General features: G+C 42.0%; 1 protein-coding gene across 1 annotated transcript; it reads left to right on the top strand.

Moving 5' to 3' along the window:
* The first annotated feature begins 1,084 nt into the window (after positions 1–1,084).
* lrfn5b (leucine rich repeat and fibronectin type III domain containing 5b) lies at positions 1,085–24,856 on the top strand. The gene is made up of 6 exons (XM_014994310.2): positions 1,085–3,071; positions 13,724–14,639; positions 15,752–15,926; positions 21,369–21,702; positions 22,429–22,729; positions 23,197–24,856. Exons 2-6 carry the CDS (start codon positions 13,749–13,751, stop codon positions 23,896–23,898), a joined length of 2,403 nt encoding a protein of 800 aa, XP_014849796.2. The 5' UTR covers positions 1,085–3,071; positions 13,724–13,748; the 3' UTR covers positions 23,899–24,856.
* Positions 24,857–24,926: the final 70 nt, after the last annotated feature.

The raw sequence follows: 24,926 nt of genomic DNA, 5'->3' as shown, positions 1-24,926 counted from the left end.
ATGTGAGAAACAACAACGACTGACTGCATTTTTTTCTTTTTTCCCCCAGATTTATCCTTCAGATTTTGCGAATCTAAAACAGCACAAATCAACTGATCAAAGGGGCTCCTGCCAGCCTGGTTGTGGAGAAATCCCCAAACCACCTGTAATTCTCATTGATCTTGGGTGGATGTCATGGAACTGGATTAGTTAATTGATTCCTGGCAATCCTTGGGGTAATTTTCAGGATGATGTCAACAAACGGCTGTTTCACAGGAAGCCCCATTAGTGGCGACTCGATTGTTGTTCTCTGAAAACACTCTTGTAAAAATATTTAGCCCTATTAAAGGTTTGTCACATTTTCGTCAGACTGACTTTGATGTGTTGTGTTGGAGTTTTATTAAAAGAAAATGACACATGGTTTTTAAAATCGTCTACAAATATTTTACTAATTGGCTTCTTTTAATCTGATACCCCTAAATTAAATCCATTTCCTTCTAAATTTGCCTAATCACAACCTGTGTGTAACCCCCCCTCCCCTGAAATTTCATTGTTTTAGGCCACATTTCCTGAGCTATAGTTTATACAGGGTTTACAAGGGCAGTAGCCCAGGGCGCCAATTTTGGGGGTGGCCCAAAAGATCTTTCTTTTTTTTAAATGAATGCATGTTTTTCAAACATTTTTGCTTTATTTAACACTAATAGGCCCACATCAGGTAATGTCTATTAATATTTTGTAATTGTTATTAATGTAAACAATCCTCAAATATTTAAAAAATGTGAAGTTATGCTTAATTTTTATGTAACATGTTTCATGTTTAGCATGAAGCTGTTAACCAGGGGATGTATCAAACCTGCATCAGTCTAACTAAGGATAGGGCACCAACACTGGCTCCGGCCCATAGACCCACATCCTTCTAAATCCGGCCCTGTACATATTACAACTATACAAGATAGACATTAAATGTCATATTTGATTAGCTGTTAACATTTCAACTAGGCCTGGACAATATTGGTGAATTATGTAGAAAGGTAAACATTGTGATGATTTTGTGACACTTTCCTGTCTCTCTCTCTCTCTTTCTCATTGTGCATCCAGCACTCTGTGTGACTTTTGGCACCTTGGGGACTGTCACCCGTGTCAGGTGTGGACATCTACGGCTGCGACACTCTTCATCAGCAAGCAGAAAATGACACTGACAAGGTGTGGGCTCATAACACTTGGAACATTTGACCCAGCAAATTATTGCCTGGCGATATTTATGCTGTTACATTGCAATTTTTCTTTTTTTCCACATTTTTACTTTTGAGCCGCAGCTTTGCATTGTTAAAATGGAAGATTTTTGTTCCTTCATCAATATAAATTATGCTGGGAGATTATTAGCCATGCAACTCCAAATGTCTGGTCTTTATTAGAAGGAGTCAAGAAGAAAGCCATTGTTGGAAGCAGCGACTTTTAGAGACATGGAGAAGATGAATGAAGCTTTCTGGAAGAAAACCCACACTGTCATTTAACTAGTTGTTTAGATCTAAGCATGTTCAAGAAATAGGATGTCCTACTCAAAGTCCACATTGAGAATTGGAGCTAAGAACTGAAAATGACACACTTTAGCGATCCACCTCAACTCAGTCTGAGCAATTCGCAAAGGCAAATGGAAAGAAATGTTGGTTGATGAACAAAGGTGGATACTTTTCCTGTCAAAAACTGAAGAACGGAGGGGGGGAAAAAACGCTTCAAGACAGCTACCTTACTGTCAACTTATGCACTTACAGGCCCATACTTTGCCAACTTGCACAAAAGGCTATGGGGTGGGTGCATCAGATAATGATGGATTCCGTGCCAAGTAGACCTTCGGGGAGCCAGGCCTCTGTGCTTTAGCCAACTCAACACTTTCTTGCCCAAAAAAATCTATTGAATACATAAGGGAGTGTTCAGCTTTACAGGCTGCTATTTTGGGGTTTGTCCATGAATAAAAAGAAAGAAAGAAAGAAAGAAAGAAAGAAAGAAAGAAAGAAAGAAAGAAAGAAAGAAAGAAAGAAAGAAAGAAAGAAAGAAAGAAAGAAAAACACAGGCAAAGATTTCATGCAAAAGAAACTGATGGATTTTCAATACAGCTCGACTCATGTTTCATCTCATGTACGTGTGAATCTGATCGACAACCCAGCTTTCTTTTTATAAACGCTCACAGATTCCAGGTCCGCTGCGTTTCTTTCTTTCTATCTTTCTTTTTCTTTTTTCTTTTCGTGCAGCAGTAGTTCAGTCTACATGAATAAATTATGATGCCTGCCTGCGAGATAGGCTGCGAGCTTCTACTGCTGCTGCATCTGCCTGCTGCACACAAATGGTCTCTGTGCGGCTCGGAGCGCACGAATTACCATTCCGGGCACAGCGCTGCTGCTGGTCAAGAAATGGAGCCGGGTCGGTGGCAGACAGCGGTCCGGGGGCAAAGCGGGGACTACACCGCCTACAACGGCAGAAAGCTCTCTGTCAGTCTGGATTAAGTCGCTTCTGACTGAGCCCCTGCGTCGCGGACTGGGAGAGAAAAAAATAAATAAATAAAAGCCCGTGAAAGCGAGACGAACATCTGGTCGGATTGAGCGCAACACCAGCCACCCAGCGCCACGTATTAAAGCAAGCCTACAAAAAAAAATAGGCGTTTTCTCCTCCTCTGGATGCGCAGTAGAGGCGATCCACACCGGGACCCCTCACGCAGTTTGCGCCCCCCCACTCGCTCTCTCTCTCTGTCCCTCTCCTCCTCTCTCCCCACACCCCCCTCCGTTTTACCTCCTTCTAAAAATGAAGACATTTTTTTTTCTTTCTGAGTGTTATCTAATGCGAGAGGATCGCTGGAAGGAGGAATTGCCCTTTATCCGCCGGGTATGGATTTCTTGAAGGGCATCGCTCGTTTCGCAGGCCGTCACACATTATAGGAGCCAAGACGCATGCTTTGGGATAGCTACCTGAAATATCTCCAAGAGGCGCCGTCGGTCCCATTTTAGGCGAGCCGCTCCTCAGTATGCCAGCAGAGCTCCTGGGAGGAAATAAGATCACAGCCAGCCTCCTCTGACTGGGCTTGATGTTTCATTTGCAAGGTAAATTTTAAGATTTTATATCGCGGATTTGAACTCTTTTCATCTTTTTTTTTCTTTTCTTTTTTTTTGAGAGAGAGAGAGGGAGAGGGAGAGACTTGAAGTAGTTCTCATTTGAATGTGACAGGGATTCTCATGACAGCACACTTGTACCGCAAGGTCAAAAAAAAATCTCTCTATTCTTCGAGGCATGCCATCAGATATAATGGTTTTATTTATAGTATCCCCTTAGATGCATTTCGAGCTGGGCTTTTTTTTTTTTTTCTCCTACAGGTGAAACTGAGAATGGTGCCTCGTTATTCAGTCTTATCTCAGTATAGCTGCAGGAAGAAAAAAAAGAAAAAGATTTGTTTGATGGTGTTCTAACAGCCCAGAGGACACAGTGATGCAGACTGTCTTTTGTGATTATAGCTGATATGCTAATTTCACTCTGTCTCTAGCTCGGGATGAAGTCCCAATTAGTCCAAATAGCAAAACTGATGAGTCTGAGAAGAGGTGCATGTTGCCAGGTGACTGGAGCACCAGTGGAACAAAAAAGAAAAAAGAAGAAAAGACAAACAACAAATATGATGATTATTGACAGATAAGGGTCTTGCCCTCTGTGGAGTGTTAGTTATCCATCTCCTATTATTCATGAGAGCCCGAGGCCCCCATTGTAACTGCTACCCCAGTGAAAGCAAGCCCACGCCTCATTTTGATGCCAGTGTTTGCTCACGCTGCTCTGTGAATGTGCTCAGTGTTTTCTGTGCTGCTGCACCTTCCACTGATGGCCGGGATGTGATCGGTGGCTCCTCGGCCGCACCGGCCTCTCGCGCTCACTGACCCAAATTTACACTCGCTTCGAAAACAGCCTGAAGAAGGGCTTCCTTTAAAGGGAAACCCGGGGCCAGACTTCTACGTGGAACAACTTCATCTCCCTTTAGATGTAATTTGTGGGGTATTTTGTGGTCAGGTGTTGTATTTTTGCTGTTGTGAGTTGTTATTTGTTTGAGATGAAACGGACTCCTAAAGACTAGCTTCCGAGCGGGTGCCTGTGGTGTGACATCACAGAAGGTATTTGTGATTTTCTCTTGTTCTTGTTTAAAATTAAACTCCTCCTTTGGAGATCTGTAATTTGCATCAACAAAACGTTGGAGGCAAAAGTGTGGATTACGTGAAAAATTGGCAAAAATTAAAAAAAGACATGAAAGCGGTTTGTGAAAACTACAAAGTCATTATCAAAGATCTACAGCGATCAATCTTAAAATATGTAAAACCGTTAAGTCTAGTCCTTGGAAATAAAAAATATTTAATAAGAATACTTTCTGCAGATATGTTGCGTTCCTGGTGACTTTTTCAGTCGAAATGTACTTTTTTAGGAGCCCTATCCCACCAGTTAGCCCCTGCCTCCATTCACCTGCAGTTCAACTCATCCCATCATCATCGCTTTAACAAACACAACAGGGAAGAAATGTGAAAATAATCCCATCATCAGGTAGCTGGAACAAAGGAAATTTGTTGGATTAGCAAGAGCAGTTTACACTGCAAGTTGTGTTTTTCACTGGAAAATCAAATAAAGGCGTTTCTGTCAGAATATGGCATTTACAAGTACATTTTATGAGTAGTGAATATGCACAGAAACCAATTAGAATCAACAAGAATATAAACAGATTTACACCAGTATGGTGTATGGTGTAAGCTAAATATCGCCATCGTCTCCCATTTGCTCCAGCGTCCGTCCATGGTGGCCTGGGGGTCATCGGAGTCAAACTCCGACTCAGACACGTAAAACCGAACCCCGTCGTAACTGAATGCTGCAGAAGCGCAACGTCAGAATCTGACAGAAGTTGCTCATTCGACATCAGCTGATCAGCTCAGCCCCAGTGCCTCTTGTGATGTTGTTAACCCACATAAACACAAAGCACAGTTTGCTGTTTTTGTCTTTATTGTGCTCTATTTTTTGTGAAATCCTGTAGTGTGTTGTTGCGCAACGTCTCCCTCCCCTCTTCTCTCTCTCTCTACTTCCCATTCTGGGAGGAGGGAAATGAGCTCCCCAGCTCTCCTTCTCATGCAGCCTCTGATTGCAACACAGTACGGGACTTTCCATCCAACTTGAACCAAAATACTCATTTATGATTTATTTTCCATTTACTTCTTAACTCAAGCTCACATAACTCATCACCTTAATCAATAGTACATTTTTAAAGTAAGGATTACTTTGGTTTTTAATCACATCAATAATAATACAGGATTTTCTTATTGCTTTCAAACTCTCATTACAATACAAGTTATATATGTTTCAATCAACATTAAATCATAATTCAAGATTACTTGTTACCCCTGGGTTTTTGTGACCTGTTTTCTGTGTGTCCTGGAAAGATCTCAACCAGTCCCAACCAGGTTTCACGACAAGTGGAAATCCATACTTCATTCACCAGGCCAGCTGTGGTTTGTTTTTTTGTCGTTACTGTTCTGTTCTGAGAGAAAACACACACACACACACCACTGGATATTATATTTTAAGACTTTCACTGGATTAAGAATGCATGTGCACTTGCTTGCCCGTGTGCGTGCATTATATGATATGTTTACAGCCTATTATTATTAAGCTGTTTTGTTGCTGTGCGAGGCAGAAACAACAGTACCCCAAAGGTCTTTGGCATAGAGAAAAATAAACAGTAGGTGCAAAGATGTTTTCTGTTTGCCCTTTGTCTTCTCACATATAAAGAAAACATAGAAAATTCTATGTGTAATACAGCGTAGCATAATATCCAAATTCTCTCATCTACATACCAATAGAACCACGTTCAGCATGTCGCAATTACGCGAGCTGGCTGCAGTCATTTTGTGTATTCTTTTAAATTGTCTTCAGTCATCTATATGATAATCAGCTGGGTGAACTTTATAGAAATATCATATTTCCATCACTGTTTTCGCTTAATTTTCCAGAAATTTGCTCTCCTGTCTTTTGCTACGGTTTAATGGCACCGACTGTTTATCTTGAGGCATTCGACTTCTAATATTAATCCGACTGCATTCCAATGGGCATCTACTGACATTTACTTCACGGCGACGCTATGGCTTCATCTGGGGGTTTGAGGCAAATGAAAAAGAAGAGACTAATAACTTAGAACCAATTTTGTCAGATTAGTCCCCAGTGAGTTAGGGATAGATTTCAAATTGGGAGACCCAAATGGGTCCATGTTGACAGGGAAGAACTAGGCATAAAAACTAGCCGAGCAGAAGGGTTTTTTTTATTCCACTGGGAAAGATCCGCCTCTGGTATTCTTTATTAGAAATACCAGTAGATCATGCCTTACAGTTACTTGCCATTAAAAAAGTGATGTTTTTTCTCTTTGTAGACTTATGTGGAGCATACTTTGCCAAATATACCTTTATATATCATGGTGGCTAAGTGTCAGCAATCATAAAGTACTCACACTAATATTGAAAAATGCTAAATTCATTCACTTTACATGTTTATGTGGACATGAGTTTAACTTAATTCAGCCTCACTTTGAAGCCACTGATATTGTCCCAACTTCCTGCTGCAGGTAGCTTGTCTGCGGTGCTAATGCTAGCTTGTGTGCTAACAAGCGCAGGTGGACATTCAGTTTCAGCTGTGTGATTTTTATTTCTGTGCTCTATGCCAACACCACCACTATATTTTTGTAAGTTTATCTTCTAATAAATAAAGTATTCTTTACTGCTAATTGTGTAAACTCTCTCTTACGTTAAGCTAGCAAATCTGTCAGCTGCCAACTAAAATACATCGTCCTTTTGTTTACATGGCATACAAATAACACTGACCGTTTCCTTTGAGGCATTCAACTACAAACGTGAACCTGACTGGACTGTGTTGGGCTTCTACTTCATTGCAACGCTATGGTCTCATTTGGGGGTTTAATGAAAAACAAGAGCCCAAAAAAGAAGCAATTTGTCAGATTAATCTCTGACGGGCTAGGCATTGGTCTCAAAATGAAAGACTAAGACAGGACCCTGGTGGATTTAGACAAATATGAGAAGGGAAACAAAACAACAAAGTCCAACAGACAATATTTTCCAGGCATTTCTCAATTCAAGGATATTAGTTCTGCTTTTTATTAACATATTTATCAAATTTTGATTCAGTTTAGGACAGCAGTATTGTATGTTTCTTTACCCAATCTGTCAGTGGAAAGGTACCCCAGACCACTAGGTGCTCATACAAAGCCAATTCAGACAATGTTATGATGCCTGCATATCCAATAAGCATTGCACATGTACTCTGTTGTGCTCCTCCCCTTGTGCCTGTTCTCCATCTTATTCAGTAGGCCAACAAAGGCTCGTGACTGCCATTCATTCCCACTTAATCGTTAGATTCAATTCATTCTTTATTGTCACGACTCTGTGTTGCTGTTGTTAATATGAACTTTCATCTGTCACTTTTCTAACTTCCTGTTCCAGAAGGCTGTGTTGCAGCAACAGTATTTTGTATGCAAACAAGAGTAAATGGAAATTCAGTTTCCAATGTTTTCTTTGTCTATGTTTCCTACAACACTACAGCTCAGTTTTGCTATTATCTTTGCTAATGAAAAAAATAAAATAAAAACTGCTGCTAATAGATATATTATGCTCCACAAGGAAGGTTGTAGCCTAAGCAACCCTGCAGGTCCTGCAGCAATGAGATCTAAACACAATGAGGCAGCTTACATTTTGGTCAAAAATGAAACCTGAGACCAATCTCACACAAGGCATCATTTTATTATTGTTTAGGAAATCTACATAAAAATGGAGTAGAAAGTCTGGAGTTGCCAAAACCACCGGTGAAACTAATGGTGGTTGAAAATGCAATAAAAACACTTAACTTGATTTATCTGATTTGCAACAATAGCTGACAAGAAAAAGACATGCTCACTAATTATTACATCTCTGCCGTTAGGTGAGCAGCTGAATGCTAATCACAGGGATTGTTCAGAGACTCTCCATTTGTCCGCCTTGAAGCAAATTCCAGGTTACATCAGGTTGTGTTGCAATGGTGCAAGCACAAAGATCCAAATCCCATTTATATTCACATTAAGATCCGAACGCAATTTTTTTTTCTTTCCCTCTCCCTCCCACCCAAACAGCTTGGCTTACACATGAAATGAAGAACAAGAGAAGAGTTTTGACCTACTCTCCAACTGGGAAATATCCCGCAGATCGAGTTAACGCGGAATATCTTGTGTGGAGTAAAACACTTGGAATTACAAGGAGGAAATGTAGATTCTAATGAACAGCACTTCTATTGATGCAGTGGGCTCTGCTTAGTATGCTATCCCCCTGGCACACGCAAATGCCCATGCACACACACATTCACACATGCACACATACAGAAACCTTTCTCAAAAGAAAAAATTATTTCAACTGCATCAGGTTTCCCATCAAGTCATTTAAGTTTTTTTTTATTATGTGCAAGACTGGAAAAAGCAATTGAGACATTAAATCCAATACAGAATTTGCTGAGTTTGCAGTCTCCTCCTATCATAAATGGTGCAGCGGGTCTCCGTCATGGCCTTCAACCCTAACCTTTGCTGTAGATCATGTCAGGGCTGCTAGGAAGAAGGGGAAAAAATCAGCTGCTGATTACTTTGCACCCAAAACTGACGTTTTCTGTGTTGCCATGACATCAAGGCTGTCACCCAGGAGTTATCGCTCTCTAACACTGGCAGACTTATTGCTGATAAACAGGCACCACAGCACATGCACACATTTACACTAAAAAGTGTGGAGGGGAAACGTATGTACGTATGTATGTTTGTACGTATGTATGTATGGTAGAAAGTCCACAACAGCAACAGCAGTGTGGTCAGAATTTCTCCCAGCTCAGTGAAAACATGATCCACTACTCGGGAATCCATTTGGCCTCACGAAGCAGAGCCGTGTCACTGCTGCGTTGATGTCGTTTTGCCATCACCGCTGCAGTATTGGTTTACCTCCTTGACGCTCGCGACACTTCTTTCCGGCAGCAGGAGGCCGCCGGGGCCACAAATCACCAAGTAACCCCGGGGTTACACGCCGCCATGTGCTGCCATTGCGTCGATGGATCTCATCAACGAAATCAGGGAACCTAATTTCCAGTCCAGAAGATTATACGTCTTCGCATGATCTCCACCATAAGTTAGACCATCTGAAAACATACGCCCCCCACCCACTCTCTTCCCTCGTGACCTCGCAAGGCTGATTGGCACGCGGCATGCTGCATAAGGATTTTCTTGGCAAATGCCACCCTAGGGAGACCATGGATATCCTCTGCTAAAGCATGCTGCTGCGGCGCAAGAGTGTGTCTCTATAGCTGGAGGTTGTTGTTGTGTGTGTGTGTGGTTAGCTTGTGCCTCTATTTGAGCACAAATCCACCCACCAGTGTGCATATGTGGGTGTGGGCTGTCAGTCTGCTCCGCTCTCTAAGGGCGGAAGTACCTGCACGGAGGTAGTAAGGGAAAGTTTGATTGACAAAAAGCAGGACTTTTGCGGTCCACGCGTTGATATGTTGTCTGCTTTCTCTCTTGTTTATTCCCGGGCCTCGCCACGTCGCTGTATTGAAATCCGCAACCTGGACGGTAATGATTTTCCGGGCGGGGTGTGACATTTAAAGATCAAGTATGTGATTGATGAGAGCATTAATTGATTATCTACCTATTTGTTCGTGTACCTGATGAGTGCAACCTGTTATGCAAATCTCCGTGGAGCAGAGCGGCCATAATTAAATGCAAATTGAGGAGACGGTAACTGATCAGACTGTTTCCTGCCGGACCCTCTGCGGTGAGGTCGGGCGGGAAACACGTGCCGTCCTTTTTTTTTTTTTTTTTTTTTTTTTTTTTGTGTCCTCGCAGAACAAATCTTGAAAGGATTACCACTGCAACAGTTCCCTTCACGTTCGGCTGGGTTTTTAGCAGCAAAAGAAAAAAAAGAAAAAAGAAAAGAGAGGGACCAGTCTCTGCAGAGTGAATCAATATCATGTCTTCAGCGCCATTTGAGGCTGGAAATAGCAGGTTCTCTTTGCCTCAGTGCACAACCAGACCATTCAGCAAGGGGAAGAGGTGTTTGGCACACACTGATTACACCTCAGCTGCTGAAGCCGTTTTATCCCCCCGCCTCTCCCCTCAGATACATATGCACACATAGATTAAAGTGGGAAAATATTGTTCTTTGCTCACAAATAGCTTCAGCTGTCTTGTTAAAGCCACACACTTGATTTTCTTTTTTTTTTTTTACTGGGATTTCGTGTAACAGACCAAGCTGCATTTGGATTTGCACCTGAATCAAACCAGTTCCCTTCAAAAATCACCTAATCTGTCCCTCGGCAACTCTAGAGGAGCTGCAGGGACCAACAGCTCAGGAAATAAAACCTGCTAACTGGACAGCTATTGCTCCACAAATCTGGCCTTTATGGCAGAGTGGCAAGAAGAAGACAGGAGGACATAGACAGTCCGGTGGGCCGTTTGTAAGAAGCCATTTACGCAGAAAACATTTCAACTGAGGTTTTCCGGTCAGATGAAACCAAAATGAAACTTCTTTGGGGCTACATAATAATAGCAGCATTAGAATGCATTTGACCTCACAGTGCTTTGCTTTGTTACATAAACTCCTGACGAAATGGGTTGAGGGTTTTTGGTCTCGGCGTGACAAAATGAGAAAATGTGAACGGAGATGGGATACAAATATTTTCCCAAGGCCTTTTAAGAAGAAGGACCCTGGCAGCAGTCAGCGCTGTCTCCCCACTCCATTTCCCTCCTAACTCAAGTCCACGCACCGCCACACAAAATCCACAAATCTTGCGCGATCTGCTGAAGTTGTCCCACATAAAAATGGGTCAGGGGAAGACGTTTATTCCTTGCCGCTTCATCAGCAGCGCCTCATAAAAATGTCAGCATGTTCTCCCCAATAATATTCCTCCCCTCGCTATTATGTGCCATTTAAAGGCGACCTCATTCCTGCCTCCTTGTCAGGCTGCGCTACTTTTTACCCAGCTGTCAGCGGCTGCCACCGGGCTTCCTTCTCTGCCAACCTCATGTGAGGTGGAAGAAGAAGAAGAAGAAGAAGAAGAAGAAGAAGAAGAAGAAGAAGAAGAAGAAGAAGAAGAAGAAGAAGAAGAAGAAGCTCAAAGCGTGCCCCCGCTTGGCAGAGTGTCACTCTTATCCTGTGTGCTGTTTTCTTTATGAGCTTTTCAGCGTACTCAGAGGGGCGAGGTTATTACACTGCGAGCTGTGCATCGCCACTCAGGTGCAGAAGTTGCTTTCATAGCCTGACAGTTTCTTTTTGCTGAAGCGAGAATTTTTATTTGCTCCATCTGAGGGCCAACATTGATATCATGGGTGGGGACGCGGCTATTCTTAGGTGTATAGAGACACATTATAGCGTTTGTGGCTCCTGATTGCAAAACAAAAATGTCACAACTTTGATTTTCCAACTTGAGGTTGAAGATTGATGCGGACAGAAAAAACTAAAAGTGAAATATTCAAAAAATATAAATGAATTCAAGTTACACTTTTACTTCAAGTTCATCTGCCCCCCTCCCCCCTCAGATACATATGCACACATAGATTAAAGTGGGAAAATAAGTAAGACAGCAAACATTCAGTGAAACTCAGCTAGATAATCCAATAGTTTCTGGAGAAAGAGGGACCCAAATTATGATGTTTTATTGTTTTTGGTGGTCAAAATGACAAAAAAATCCAAAGATATTAGAAATAAATGTTAGTTTTGAAACATTGCCAGCAGTTTTTTGTGTATCCCTTTTAAACAAGGCGAAGTTGGGAGATTTTATCACATCTACATTGATTCCTACAGAGATCAGACTTTATTTAATTAAAATAGTACAAATAAAACGCAAACATTTTCCCCCCCAAAAAAAGAATCTAAATGTTGTTTCTCTTTATTAGTTTCAAATGGACAGTTTTGGCCCACATGGCTAAGATTCTGGACCCCTCCGCATTATAGGCACAGTTACTGGCATAATTATTACCCCATTGTTTTGGCGCCCCCTCTGACAGGGAGCCCCAATGCGTCGCATAAAGTGTACACGCCCAGTTTTTGCACCACTGATTGCAGGTATTGATGGTAAACTCTGGAAGGTTTTTAACAATAAATCAGCCATTCCTCTGTATTTAAAGGTTGTCTTTTGGACTTTCGATTAAACTGCTGCACCTTTTATGTGCGCCGCGGGGGCTGCCCAGAAGGCTAGGACCTCCGTAATATAATCACTTGTAGTGTCACTTATGCTCTGATACATTGTGGCTCACCTGCAAAGCTGTGATCTGATCTCCAAGGTCTTAGTTTTATGACATTCCACATCCCTGACAGTGTCTCCGGATTCATCAAATGGATCTCATCTTATCCTCTCGTCTTGGCTGTGTCATAACTAAAAGAAGGAGCAGAGAGAGGCGAGAGAAAATCAATAGCGAGGCATAGCACACACTCGCCGAGGCTCTGGGCCCAATCATCCCTTTCTATTGGCGATATGATCCAGAGAGATATCAGTCTAATTTTTATGAGGCCCCCAAACTGCCAGTCTAGACTTTCATCCTTCTGTACACAAACATAAAAGCGTTGGCATTATCATATCAAAAAAAAAAAAAAGTATGTTTAGGGGAGCGGGAGCTTAAAGGGAAAGCTGCCGCAAAACAAAAAAACAGAATCATGCAAGGTTACTAACGATGTTTCACTCACAAGTCAGCAGGTGATTAATTAGCTTCATGTGTAATTGAGCAGCCTGTATTTGTTTGTTCAGGCATCGTCTCGCTTCACTTCTTGCCCACTGTTTGGGTTCCCAGAGCTTCGAGCTGGCGTACCAAATGCAGCGGAAAAGCTTCAACTTTCCAGGGCAGAATTCCCTCGGTTAAAAGGGAATTATCTCACCATGTGGGTGATCGCTCCAGCAACAAATAATCCACTTAGTTAGTGGTGACACAAGTAATATGTCCATAGGTTACATGTTGGTCTGCTTCAGAAGTATGGGGTTCCTGCACATGTTCCAGTTCTCAGTCCTTAATGTTCAAATTGGAATAGTTCACCACAAATGGTGAATATGTCTGTAGTCACAGTGTTTAAAAGGAAGGAAGGAAGGAAGGAAGGAAGGAAGGAAGGAAGGAAGGAAGGAAGGAAGGAAGGAAGGAAGGAAGGAAGGAAGGAAGGAAGGAAGGAAGGAAGGAAGGAAGGAAGGACAGTAGAAGCAATGGGAGATTGGAAAACGGAAGAAAGTAACAAACGAACAAACTAAGGGAGTTAGGAGCAATGAAGGAAGGAAACTTGGAACAAGTATCATAAAGTGCATACAATCTCACAAGAAAGAAAGTTCAGAAAGAATATAAAAAGGGATACATCAATGGATGGAAGGATGGAAAGAAGGAAGGACAAGGACACAACTTAGGTAGGCCATATAAGGACACTAAGAAGGACACAAGCAAAGAAGAAAAAAAAGAAATGAAATGAGATAGGACGCAAGATAGTATGGAAGGTCACATTTAGGAATGAAGCTGTCAAGGTAGGAAGGTAGGTAACATGGAAGAAAAGCAAAAGGGACACAATAAAAAGGGTTAAAGAAACAACAGAAATGAGAAAACCTGAGAAACACTGAAATCCAAACCCCTACTTTTCCTTCCTGCATATAAACCCTAGAAATAGCTCACCTTCATTGTTTTGCGTCTCTTTTTTTTTAGGTCTGGTAACCTGATTTCAAGTCAAATGGAGTCGTTCCTGGTCTACCTGATCGTCCTCGGCGTGGCTGTGAAGGCGCACAAGGTCCAAATCTGCCCCAAACGCTGCGTCTGCCAGATGCTGAACCCCAATCTGGCGACGTTGTGCGACAAAAAGGGGCTGCTGTTCGTGCCCCCCAACATCGACAGGCACACGGTGGAGATGCGGCTCGGCGATAACTTCGTCACCAGTATTAAGCGCAAGGACTTTGCCAACATGACCAAGCTGGTGGACTTGACCCTCTCTCGTAACACCATCGGGTCTATCGCACCATATGCCTTCAGAGACCTGGAGAACCTCCGAGCTCTTCACCTGGACAGCAACCGGCTGACCCGCATCACCAACGACACCTTCAGCGGCATGTCCAAGCTGCACCACCTCAATCTCAACAATAACCAGCTCACCCACATCCACAGTGGGGCCTTCAACGACCTAACAGCGCTGGAAGAGCTGGACTTATCCTACAACAACTTGGAAAGCGCCCCGTGGATAGCCATTCAGAGGATGTCCAACCTCCATACCCTCAACCTGGACCACAACATGCTCAGCCTGATTCCAGAGGGCACTTTCTCTGGGCTGCAGAAGCTCAAGAGGCTGGACGTAACCTCCAACAAGCTGCAGAAACTCCCTCCTGACCCCGTTTTCCAAAGAGCCGGGGTCCTGGCGACCTCTGGCATAATGGGGCCCTTGTCATTCGCGTTGAGCTTTGGGGGCAACCCGTTGAGGTGCAACTGCGAGCTGCTGTGGATGCGGAGGCTGCAGAGGGAGGATGATCTGGAGACCTGCGCTTCCCCGCAACACCTGGCTGGACGTTATTTCTGGACTGTTTCAGAGGAAGAGTTCCTGTGTGAGCCACCTCTTATCACCAGACACTCTCAGGTATAATCTCCAAATTCAATTGTTCACTGTTAAGACATAACACACTCTACTGTTACAGGCTCTGAGCCAGAAATGGCTTTAGCTAATCCAAGGTGCCACGTCGGGCTTCCCAGTAACTGTCTCAGCAAATACTAGCTCCAGAGCATGAGAAGCCTTAGAGAAACTGCTGGATTCACAGTTGGCGGAGTTTGGTCAAAGGTTTACCTAAGTGTTAGTTTGTTGTAAGGCTTTTCAAGGAGGCTCCTTTTAAAGAATGTGCTTGTCTTGATTAAAATGAGAACATGGCTGTAGCAGAATCATGCGGTGGGGATGCTTTTTATTCTACAGGGACAAAGAGTTGATGAGAAGAAGGAGAGAGCTAAATACAGAACAATCCTGGATGAAAACATGCTAATGGCTGCAAGAGACGTGAAACTGATGAGGTTTACATTCCACTAAGATAATAGAAATGCAACTGAGTAGTTTAGCTCAAGAGTCTCAGACTTCAGTCCTTACTGGCTGATGTTCTGCAACTTTTTAATGTGTCTCTAGTTCAACAAGCCTGAATCAAACAGTTAAAAGCATGTAATCAACTTTGGCAAAGTCTTACAATGACCTGTATATTTGATTTACTTAAGCATCACTGGAAACCGGCCCTAAACTCATGTTTTAGATTAAAGAATGTTTATGGGCTAAAGTCCAAATATAAAGCTAATTCAGAAACTGCTGCAAAATTTGAAATTTGCTGCCCGCAGATTAGACAGAGAGACAGACAAATGCAAAGTTTAAAAAGCATATGTCCTTTCCCTTCTGTTTCACAAGGATGTGCTATTTTGTGTTGGTCACATAAAATCCCAATTAAATCCTTTGAAGTTCATGAAGAAGTTAAAGCATATGAACCTTTTTAAAGTGAAACGTCTTCAGCAAATCTGTGCTATCCAAAGCGACAGAAAATTAAGATTTCCATTTTGAACCATCACAGTTTTCAAGTTCAATTTTACGGGGGGAAATAGAGTAAAGCGGCACCATCAATGACAATAACTCAAATGTAATATCAACTCTGTGTGTGTGTGTGTGCGCGTGTGTGTGTTTACATAACGTGTTCCTCTCTACCTCGCGTCCCTCTGACTCAGGAGCTGCATGCTTTAGAGGGCCAGAGCGTGACTCTGCGCTGCAAAGCCAGGGGCGACCCGGACCCCATCATCCACTGGATCGCGCCGGACGCGCGGCTTATGTCCAACTCCTCCAGAGCCGTGGTCCACACAGACGGCACGCTGGAGATCCTCATCAGCACCGTCAAGGACTCAGGTCTGTTTACAACCCCCCGTGGCGGCGCTTGTGATGTTGACAGAACGGAATGACATGTTTGCTCGTGCCACACAAAAAGCCCCAAAGATGAAGTATGCGTCTGCACGGCTGAGATGGCGGAGACTCCACAAAAGCAAAAGGAAGAGCGACTTCGTCTCCGCCACAGTACAGTACTCCCGAGCATGTTTGCTCTCGCAACTTAAGCGAACATCATAACCCAGTTTAGAAGAACCCAAGTCCTCCCTTGTGGGGCTTCTCCTGTCTTTTAGTTTTACACTATATAGCTTATGTAATTAAAAATCCCAAATTAGACACCAAAGGGAGTAGTTACTCCCAACAAAAGACACAGTGCTGCTGAGCTGCTAGAAAGCTTTGTCATATCGCCATGAAACACAAGTGCCTGGTCTGGCAGCCCTGAAGAATTACAGTAGAAACTCTCTTTGAAGTTTTAACCAATTACCTGACCAATCAGAGGAGATTTGTGTTTTTGTGTTGTTTTGTTTTGTGACCCTTAAGAGAGAAGAGCTAGTATTTCACTTTTGATATGAAAATGTGCAAGCATAATACTCTTAACTTTTAAACGAATTTGCAATTCAGATGAGCCTCCCTTAAGGCAAAATACACTGTGTGCAGGAAAGATTTGTAGTTTGGGAACATCTCATTAGAGATACGAAGCAAAAAATCAGTTTGATCTTTTCTGAAGATAAAGACTCTTTCTGAAGTCACAGAAGGAAAAAAAATCTTTTCTACACATTTTCCCAGGCGATTTATGTTTTTTGATTTTTTTTTTTTTGCAGACTTTACTCTTCAACGATTGGACAGTGAGCTTTCAAACCTGCCAATCAGAGAGATCATTGAGTTGCATTATTTAGAGACATTTTTTTCACTCAAAAGTGTAAGAGGATAAATTTACCAACTTGTTTTGATACCTAATTTGTGTGTTGATTTTTCTCTTCAACTAATTTTACGGCTGTAAGCACAAGAAAGCAAACACATTAGTTTGGCATTGATAAACGATCTTAAAGGTGCAAAAATAAATCGGTTATATATAAAATGTATTCATCTCTAACCTAATCCTGACTGAGGAGTCATTTACATGTAAAAGAAAGGAGAAAGGAAGATTTTAAGAATAACATTTTCATTGAAAGTAAATTTAGAGACTACTTATTAATGAAGGCTAATAATAAATGAGAGGACTCAAGCTGTAGGGAATAACGGTGACTAAGATTTTAAAAGTTATTGTGACAAATTTTAGAAGCCAAAATGAATAGCATTTTATGGTGTAGTGTCTAGATAATGGATGAGGATTGTTACCAAAGACACCTTACTTTGGTCAAAAATGTGTGGAAGCAAAGGATGGAAAACAAAAATAGAGCCATGCAGAGCTTCATTCAAAAATAGAAAGCATAGAAAAATATTCTGTGACTAGATGTGGGCTGTGCTTATGCGGTCTAAGAGACAGAGCTGGTGCAGAGCAAATTATCAGCAGTGACTGTTGGCACAACTGCACAACAGTTTGAAAAGTCAGAAAAACTTTCCAAGTTTTGTTAAAAACAGCATATAATTTGAAGAAAACCGCTGAAATGACTAAACTCTTGTCTCATTTTATCATAATCACGCAGTCTGCTGACATGGATAAGAGAACAAAGAGTCTCCAGAGACGACTGGTCGAAATTAAGAAGGGCGTCGCAGCAGCGCTTGTCCTCAGCTGAACCCTTATTTCTCCTGAGTTAAACTTAATGACAAAATCCTTTTTTTTTTTTTTTTTGCATCAGCTAGTTTGATTAGTCGCTGCCCAATCGGTTTTATTGTCCATGCCAAATTTGTCTCACTTCAGTCACACACAGTGGGAAGATAAATTTATAAGGATATCTACTGCATCTCTTATTCACAAACCACTCCCTGGAGAATCACCAATGTAAATCTTTTCTACACATTTTCCCAGGCATTTTATCTCACAGGTTTGAATTACAAGTATAATCTGTTTTGCCACCTCCAGATATGAACTCCAGAAACACCTCAGATAAAAAAAGAAAAAAGAAAAGACAAAATAAACTAAATTTGCTTCTTAAAAAAAGGAAAAGTATAGAAATTTGTAAAAACATATTGGACTTGTGAACCTGGGATATGACACAAATGACAAGTTATTTAAGTTCCTTAATAAGAACCCAAATGCAATACTAGCTTTTCTTAATCTTGTTTTTGTGACGGACTTTAGCTGAGCCAATGAAACCTGCAGAGCTTTAGATGTATTTTTATGTCTTGCGAACTCCTGGTTGAATCGTCTTTGTGGTCCTGGAGTAATTTAGCTTGATTGTTCTCTTTTGGAAATCTTCACCAGTGCTTCATTCTTTTCTTGTCCAGTGACTCTGGGACACCAGCAAACCAAATTCAAAGTTTTAGGAATAAATTTGTTGATGTCAACTGCTTTGTACTTCAACTGTGAGATGTTTTTAAGAGTATATGCAGTTTTTTTTTATTTTTTTTTTTAGATCTTTCATGTTGTCAGAGAGATTATATTTAAATTACTCATTATCAGTATGTGAGATAATTATAAGTACCGTGTTTGGCTTGTGAAATTGAGCTCAGCGTTCTTAAACATCACAGTTAATTCATGATTTAACAAGAAGAGCCATTCCCTTTTTTCCCCAGATAGTTGTATTCCACTAGTGAAAACTGCTTTTGTGTATTTGGTTTATCTTTTTGCAATAAAATTTTCTTGATCACCAAAAACATTTAAGTGTGACAAACAAGCAAAAACAGAAGAAATATGAAGAGTCAAATTCATTTTCGTACCCCTCCACACTCAGCTCTTGTCTTGACTGACTGAAATCCCACATTAAGTTAAAACTATTGAAACGCAGAATTTTATTGAAGATATAGATACACACATCCTGAAGTAGCTGTGCTCTTACATAATCTTCCATTGCTCTCAGTCTTTTGTAGAACTGCCTGAATCTTGGGTCGTGCACAAAACAGTCTTGTCGTCAATGCTGAAGATATTGACTTTACGTTTTAAAAAAAAAGCTGCAGTCTTTCCCACTTGTAAAGGAAAGCTACATTCTGAAGAATAAACCACACCGTTTTGGGAAAGCCGCAACTTGACGCTATGTTTTCAAATGCCAGGTAAATTCACATTTCTTGGGATTATCTGGTTCTTGTGGGGCGACGGAGGCTCAATGGGAAGATGAGCCCCGTTTTACCGGTCTGTGAGCGGATGTGTAAATGTGTGCAGGTTTCTGAGTGCGGCTGGGTGAAGGCGGCTTAATGTGCAAAGAGCTTTAAGTGGCTAACCTGAAAGGCGCAATATAAATCCAGTCCATTTACCATTCTCATAAGGTTTCCTATTCTGTCGTCTTGTGAGACTCAAGAATCAGTCCTCGGGAGTTTTTTTTAAATATATATATATATATATATATATATATATATATATATATATATATATATATATATATATATATATATATATATATATATATATATATATACACGATGTACAAGAGGACTGATCTGTAGTATTACTCAAGCAATGCTCCCACAATGCTCTTTGCCCCCCATTTCAGTCTGGCATCTTCCAGATGTAAGATTGAAACGATTTATTTCTATTTTTTCTATTTTTCCAAGAGCTTTATTTTCTATTAAAGCTTGAGGATCGTGTTTTTCTGCCATCACGATGCTTATCTTGACATCTGCTGCGGGGCCAAACCTCCTAGGTTGTTGTTATCTCTTGGAGATGTTTTCAGAAAAAAGAAAAAAAAAGAGTGCATAAATATCATTTATATCAATTGTTAGAAATGTAATTTTTAATAATTCAGATAAATTGTAAAGTAATGAATAGTGCAGATCAGCGATATGATCTGCATTCCGATGAGTTTGGTCAAATTTAGGCTGATGGAAAACCTCATTATATCTGCTTCTCCGATATCCAAAGACGACAGTGTGTGGATTTATCAGCCTCACATGTTGGAAAGACTAGAGCAGAGAGTAGAAGACTGTATTTCTAATCTCTGGTATAGAAGATCTAGTGATCTAGACAGTCCATTACAGAGTAAATGTAGTCAGTGTGATTAAACAGACTCTTTTTTCTCCCCCAACTGCTTTAAAGTTTCAGCTTAAATATGCGAGTGAGCTCAAAGGAAAGAAGCTGCTGGTTAGCAAATCCCCATCAGCTGTGAGCTCACGTTGCCACGGTGAGGTTAAATGCAACGCTGTTTCTGACTCAGATAGTCAGGTTTGTCCTGCTCTGCAGCTGCTAGCAGAACAAAAAAAAAAAAAAAAAAAAAAAAACTGCTAACAATTCACTTTTGTTACTGAGATAAAAACCAGGCGATCACTAGCGCATTTTGGTGGCATAAAAAGGAGCCAGGCGCGGTAGAAACAGACTGCTCAGTTTTTATTGGACTCAATAAGGAAGGTTTTCTGTCGTTTAGAGTCTTCTGGTGCAAAAGGTGATTTTTATGACATTTTTATGGAAACGTGCGTGTGATGGTAAACCTCTCGGCATTGTGACAGATTAACTCGAGCCGAGTTAATCTTTTTATGCAGATCCGCTCAAATAAATTGCATGAAGGTTTGGCGTTTAAACTGTGTCGCTATGTGCAACATCCCAATGCAGGTTAGTTGACAAGAATAGTAAAAAGATATTATAATAATTGCAGTAAGCCTTTTATGAAACAACAAACTTTACTGCACATTAAGCTGTCCCAGTAAGGATTGCTATGAACAATAATATTATTGTTTTAAGACTATTTTCAAGTCGTATAATGATAACGGCTTAATATTGTAAGTTTGCTCTCTCAAAGAGAGATAAACTTTAATTTTGTAAAGGACACTTAACGCTGGCACTGATAGGTGTTTTAAATATCCAAAATAAAACACAACCAAAACGAATAAAAAACAGAAATAAAAACCACGCACAAACAAAGGCAAAAATAAAACGGATCATCAAGACTGGATAAACAAAACTTCCCTTCAAACATGGAAATTATCAAGTTCATTTTAATTTATCATGCGATTAATTGATTAATTGCTTATTGTGACAGGCTTAGAAACAACTTCACACTTGGCCAGCAATCTCATAGATAAATTAATTCTTCTTTAATAATAAATTAATTCTTCTTAAAAAAAAGTTGCATAAATTTTTAGAAGCTAATTAAAACAAAGTAATGGCAACCAACAACAAATAGCTTTCCAGTAGTCTAACAGAAAATTACCATAAATGTTATTAGCCCGATTTTGAATTTTATGGAACATGATAAATTTGAAGTTAGAAGTTCGTTCTAGCTTGTAAGTGAAAAATTTTAAAAATCTGAAGGTGGCAGGTTTGTTGTTTTCTTCTTTTTTTGTTTAACATAGAAAACAATACCTGCCAGGCAGCATTGTGGTCACAGACATCTTAACCCCCCGCCCCCTGAGTGCTAATCTCCTTGGCTTGTGCTTCAGGTTCCTTCACCTGCGTGGCCTCCAACCCGGCCGGAGAGGCCCACCAGACGGTGGATCTGCTCATCGCTAAACTCCCTCATGTCACCAACAACACGATCGCGGAGCAAGAGCCTGACCCCGGATCATCAGATATCGCCACCGTGACCAAGACTGGAGCCGAGGCGGGCGGGGTGCCCCTGGGGAACGCGAAGACGAGCCAGGAGAAGAAGGTGGTGATAGCCGAGGCCACCTCCACCTCGGCCCTGGTGAAGTTCAACTTCCACAGGAGCATCCCTGGAATCCGCATGTTTCAGATCCAGTACAACGGCACATACGATGACTCGCTGGTGTACAGGTGAGCAGAAACACTGAACTCGATATGAGGTTACAGAAGGTGTAGGAAGTTTTCTTTGCAGTCATAAAATCATTTTCTAATGTTTCACATTGAGCTACGAACGCCTGAATGTCTTTGGCTATTAAGTCATTAAAAGCCGGACCCGACTGTTTGCATCATTCGCCGTATCACTCAGTCCCATCAGGAAGACAGGAAGACTAATGCACTGCACATGAATTTATCTCCTTTGACTCCTAATCCCCCTTGTGTATTATTTACTATATGCAAGGCCTTGATAATGCCTAATCAACAAAATCAAAACAGAATGTCAGCATTAAGCTGCAGACCCATGGGGAGATGAAAGAGCCGTCTTCTATTGTTTCACAAAGAGCATCAGATGCTTCATGTGAGCCTATCTGAAGACACACAGCACCCAGCTTTCTCTCATCCCAGCCTGCTTTCACTCCAGATTTACTGTTAATCACTGAGATATGAAGGGATCATTGCACCAACTCTTTTTTTCTTTTTTTTTCTTTCAAAATGAACTTAAGGGTCAGCATCGCATATGGTCTTTCAGCTAAACAGTCGTACTTGCACTCCAAAACAGGTTTTTACCAGTGGTATTGATGAAAGAATAAGTCATATGTCAAATAACAGATTTTGTTTATAAAGACCTTAAGTAGCCCCGTGAGAGTCATTTCATCCAAACAACAGTCGGTTTAATAATCTGTCTGCTCCCCTTTGCAGAATGATCCCCCCGACCAGCAAGAACATTCTGGTGAACAACTTGGCGGCTGGGACGCAGTACGATCTGTGCGTCCTGGCCATCTACGACGACCAGGTCACCTCACTGACCGCCACCAGGGTGATAGGCTGCGTCCACTTCACCACCGAGCCACAGTACCTTCGGTGCCACTTCATGCAGTCGCAGTTCCTCGGCGGGACCATCGTGGTCATCATTGGAGGGATTATCGTGGCGTCCGTGCTCGCCTTCATCATCTTCCTCATTGTGCGCTACCGAGTGTGTAACCAAGGGGATGCAGACAAGGTCAGTAAGGGAGTTTTTTAGGTTTGACCATGCCCTACGTGACTTTCTGAAAGAGCAGTCTTTCAAGAGACAAAGGGCCAATTTCAAGGCATTATATTAAGAAGTCACATTTGATATATTTACCACATTCATAACAACTGAAAGTAACATTTACTTAATTGTGCTAAAAAAATGCAATGTTATATTTATGTGGCAAATGGAGTTAGGTCAACTCTGATTGATGACACCCATGTACTTTATGTTGGTTTGTGATATAAAATCCCTATGAAGCACATGCTTGTGGCTGCAGTGCAACAAAATGTGGAAAAGACACAAATCACAAAAGCACTTTTGCAAGGTATCTCTTTGACCAGAGCAGCTGCTCTGGTCAAAGAGCAAGGTACTGGTACTGCTTTTAAAATGTGGGAGTCTACTAAATGTGTCATTGTTTTTCCCTTCTCTCTTGTGTTTATCTCATGTCGGACCAGACCCTGGAGATGGGGGATATCCGATCGCTGAGCAGTGATGGACAGCTACAGGGCTGTGGCATCCCCAAGTCCCTCTCTAAACAGGTCCTCCATCCAGAGAAGAATGACAAGGAATGCGTCAGAGTCGCCCTCCCGCCTCCGGAGCCGACCAAGCAAAGACCACCCGTCTCCGTGCCAACCACGAAACCGTCTGTTCCTGACTGCACGGTGTCTACCTCTGCTGGCAGCCATAGCTGGCACCCGGCCTCCCCAGGAGCGCCGAGGCCCAAGCGTTCCGGCGCTCCACCGAAACCCTCGGAGGGCCGGCGGGCTGAAGCTCAGACGGACGTTGAGCTCAACATGAACCGCAATAACTCTTCGGAGGTCAAAACGGCCACTGCCGTCTCCACTGCTCCCCCAGGGCCCGGCCAACCCCAGAAATGGACTGCTGCTCCGAGAGTCCCGCGACCCCACCAAGCTTCCCGACATTATATGACTGTCCCTGCAGGAGCGGCGAGAGTGAACCGCAGGCACTCGCTTAACGCAGACTCGTTGTACAGGGAGCGCTGCTACGTAGCCTACCCCAAAGTCGGGGCCGGCCTGCGCTCCAAGCGCAGCCTGTCGATGAGCGGAGAGCTTCCGCAGCTCGAGAGCACAACAAACATTCATCGAGCCAGGGACAAACTATCCAGGTCTGAGTGGCTGCTGGAGAGCACTTTATGATTTCAACTTCACAAACTGTGCGTCCTTGGCTTTCCTCGGATTGGGTTGGGAAGTCCGCTGTGGAACATACTGAGAATTTTCTGCCTTGTTTCGACATTCCTCTTTGGGGGACATGAGGAAGGCAGGCACACAGGGGGTCAAAGGAGACGGTTCACATTTGTTTTCTACCTTATACCCTATCAGAGTCTTCTTTATATCAACTTCAATGAAAGGCACAACAATGTATAAAAACAACGCCATGTACAAAAATGTTTAGTTGTGTGAGATACCATATATCTCAGTGCAACCATAAGTGTTCATGTGGTTGTGAATGCAGTAACCTGAACATGCTGTATAATAAGGAGAGCATCACACAAGGGTCTTGTGTGATGGTATTACAATGCCTCTAACCTGAGGTGATGGAATCTCTGAAGACTTTGAACATCGAGACTTTTCAAGAGATTAGGAATGTGCTTTACATCCCGGAGATGCGGGAACAGAATGTAGTAGACAAGAGAGTGCTCCGGCTCCTCATCCCAACACTCCCAGATCCAGCACAATGCAGCATTTCTTTATCCTGTTCTTTTCCTTTCTTGTGGCACAAGTCGACTCAGCCTAATACTGCCGTCCGGTTTGAATCGATACATTTTTATCACGTAATTACATAAAGACTCCGCTCAAATAGGATTCCTGTCACGAGTGATTCGAGCAGCAACCTGAACCAGCACCGGTGGCATGACAGGTGCTGCAGCTAATCTGATATTACGTGTGGGTGAGATCCAGAGGAACGACTCATTTCCATATTTTATACTCGCAGACGTTTATCTTGTCACGCCGACAACAACCATTGTAAATTAACTTTGTCGATGTAAGAGAGAAAGGGAGAATCACGAGAACGGGAGGCCGACCGCTCTTGATTTTTGCTGTTGTTTCTGTTTGATGTTTACCAGTACAAATAAACCAGTGATAAAACAAAAAAGGGGGAAAAAAACTGACTTATCTTTTTTCCAGCTTTCCTGTGAGCTGCACATATCAAATTAGCGAGTAGC

This window comes from Poecilia mexicana, unplaced genomic scaffold (genome assembly GCF_051168715.1).
Source record: "Poecilia mexicana isolate PSO_F unplaced genomic scaffold, ASM5116871v1 scaffold_21, whole genome shotgun sequence".
Taxonomy (NCBI): Eukaryota; Metazoa; Chordata; class Actinopteri; order Cyprinodontiformes; family Poeciliidae; genus Poecilia; species Poecilia mexicana.
This window is presented reverse-complemented; position numbering and strand designations above follow the sequence as displayed.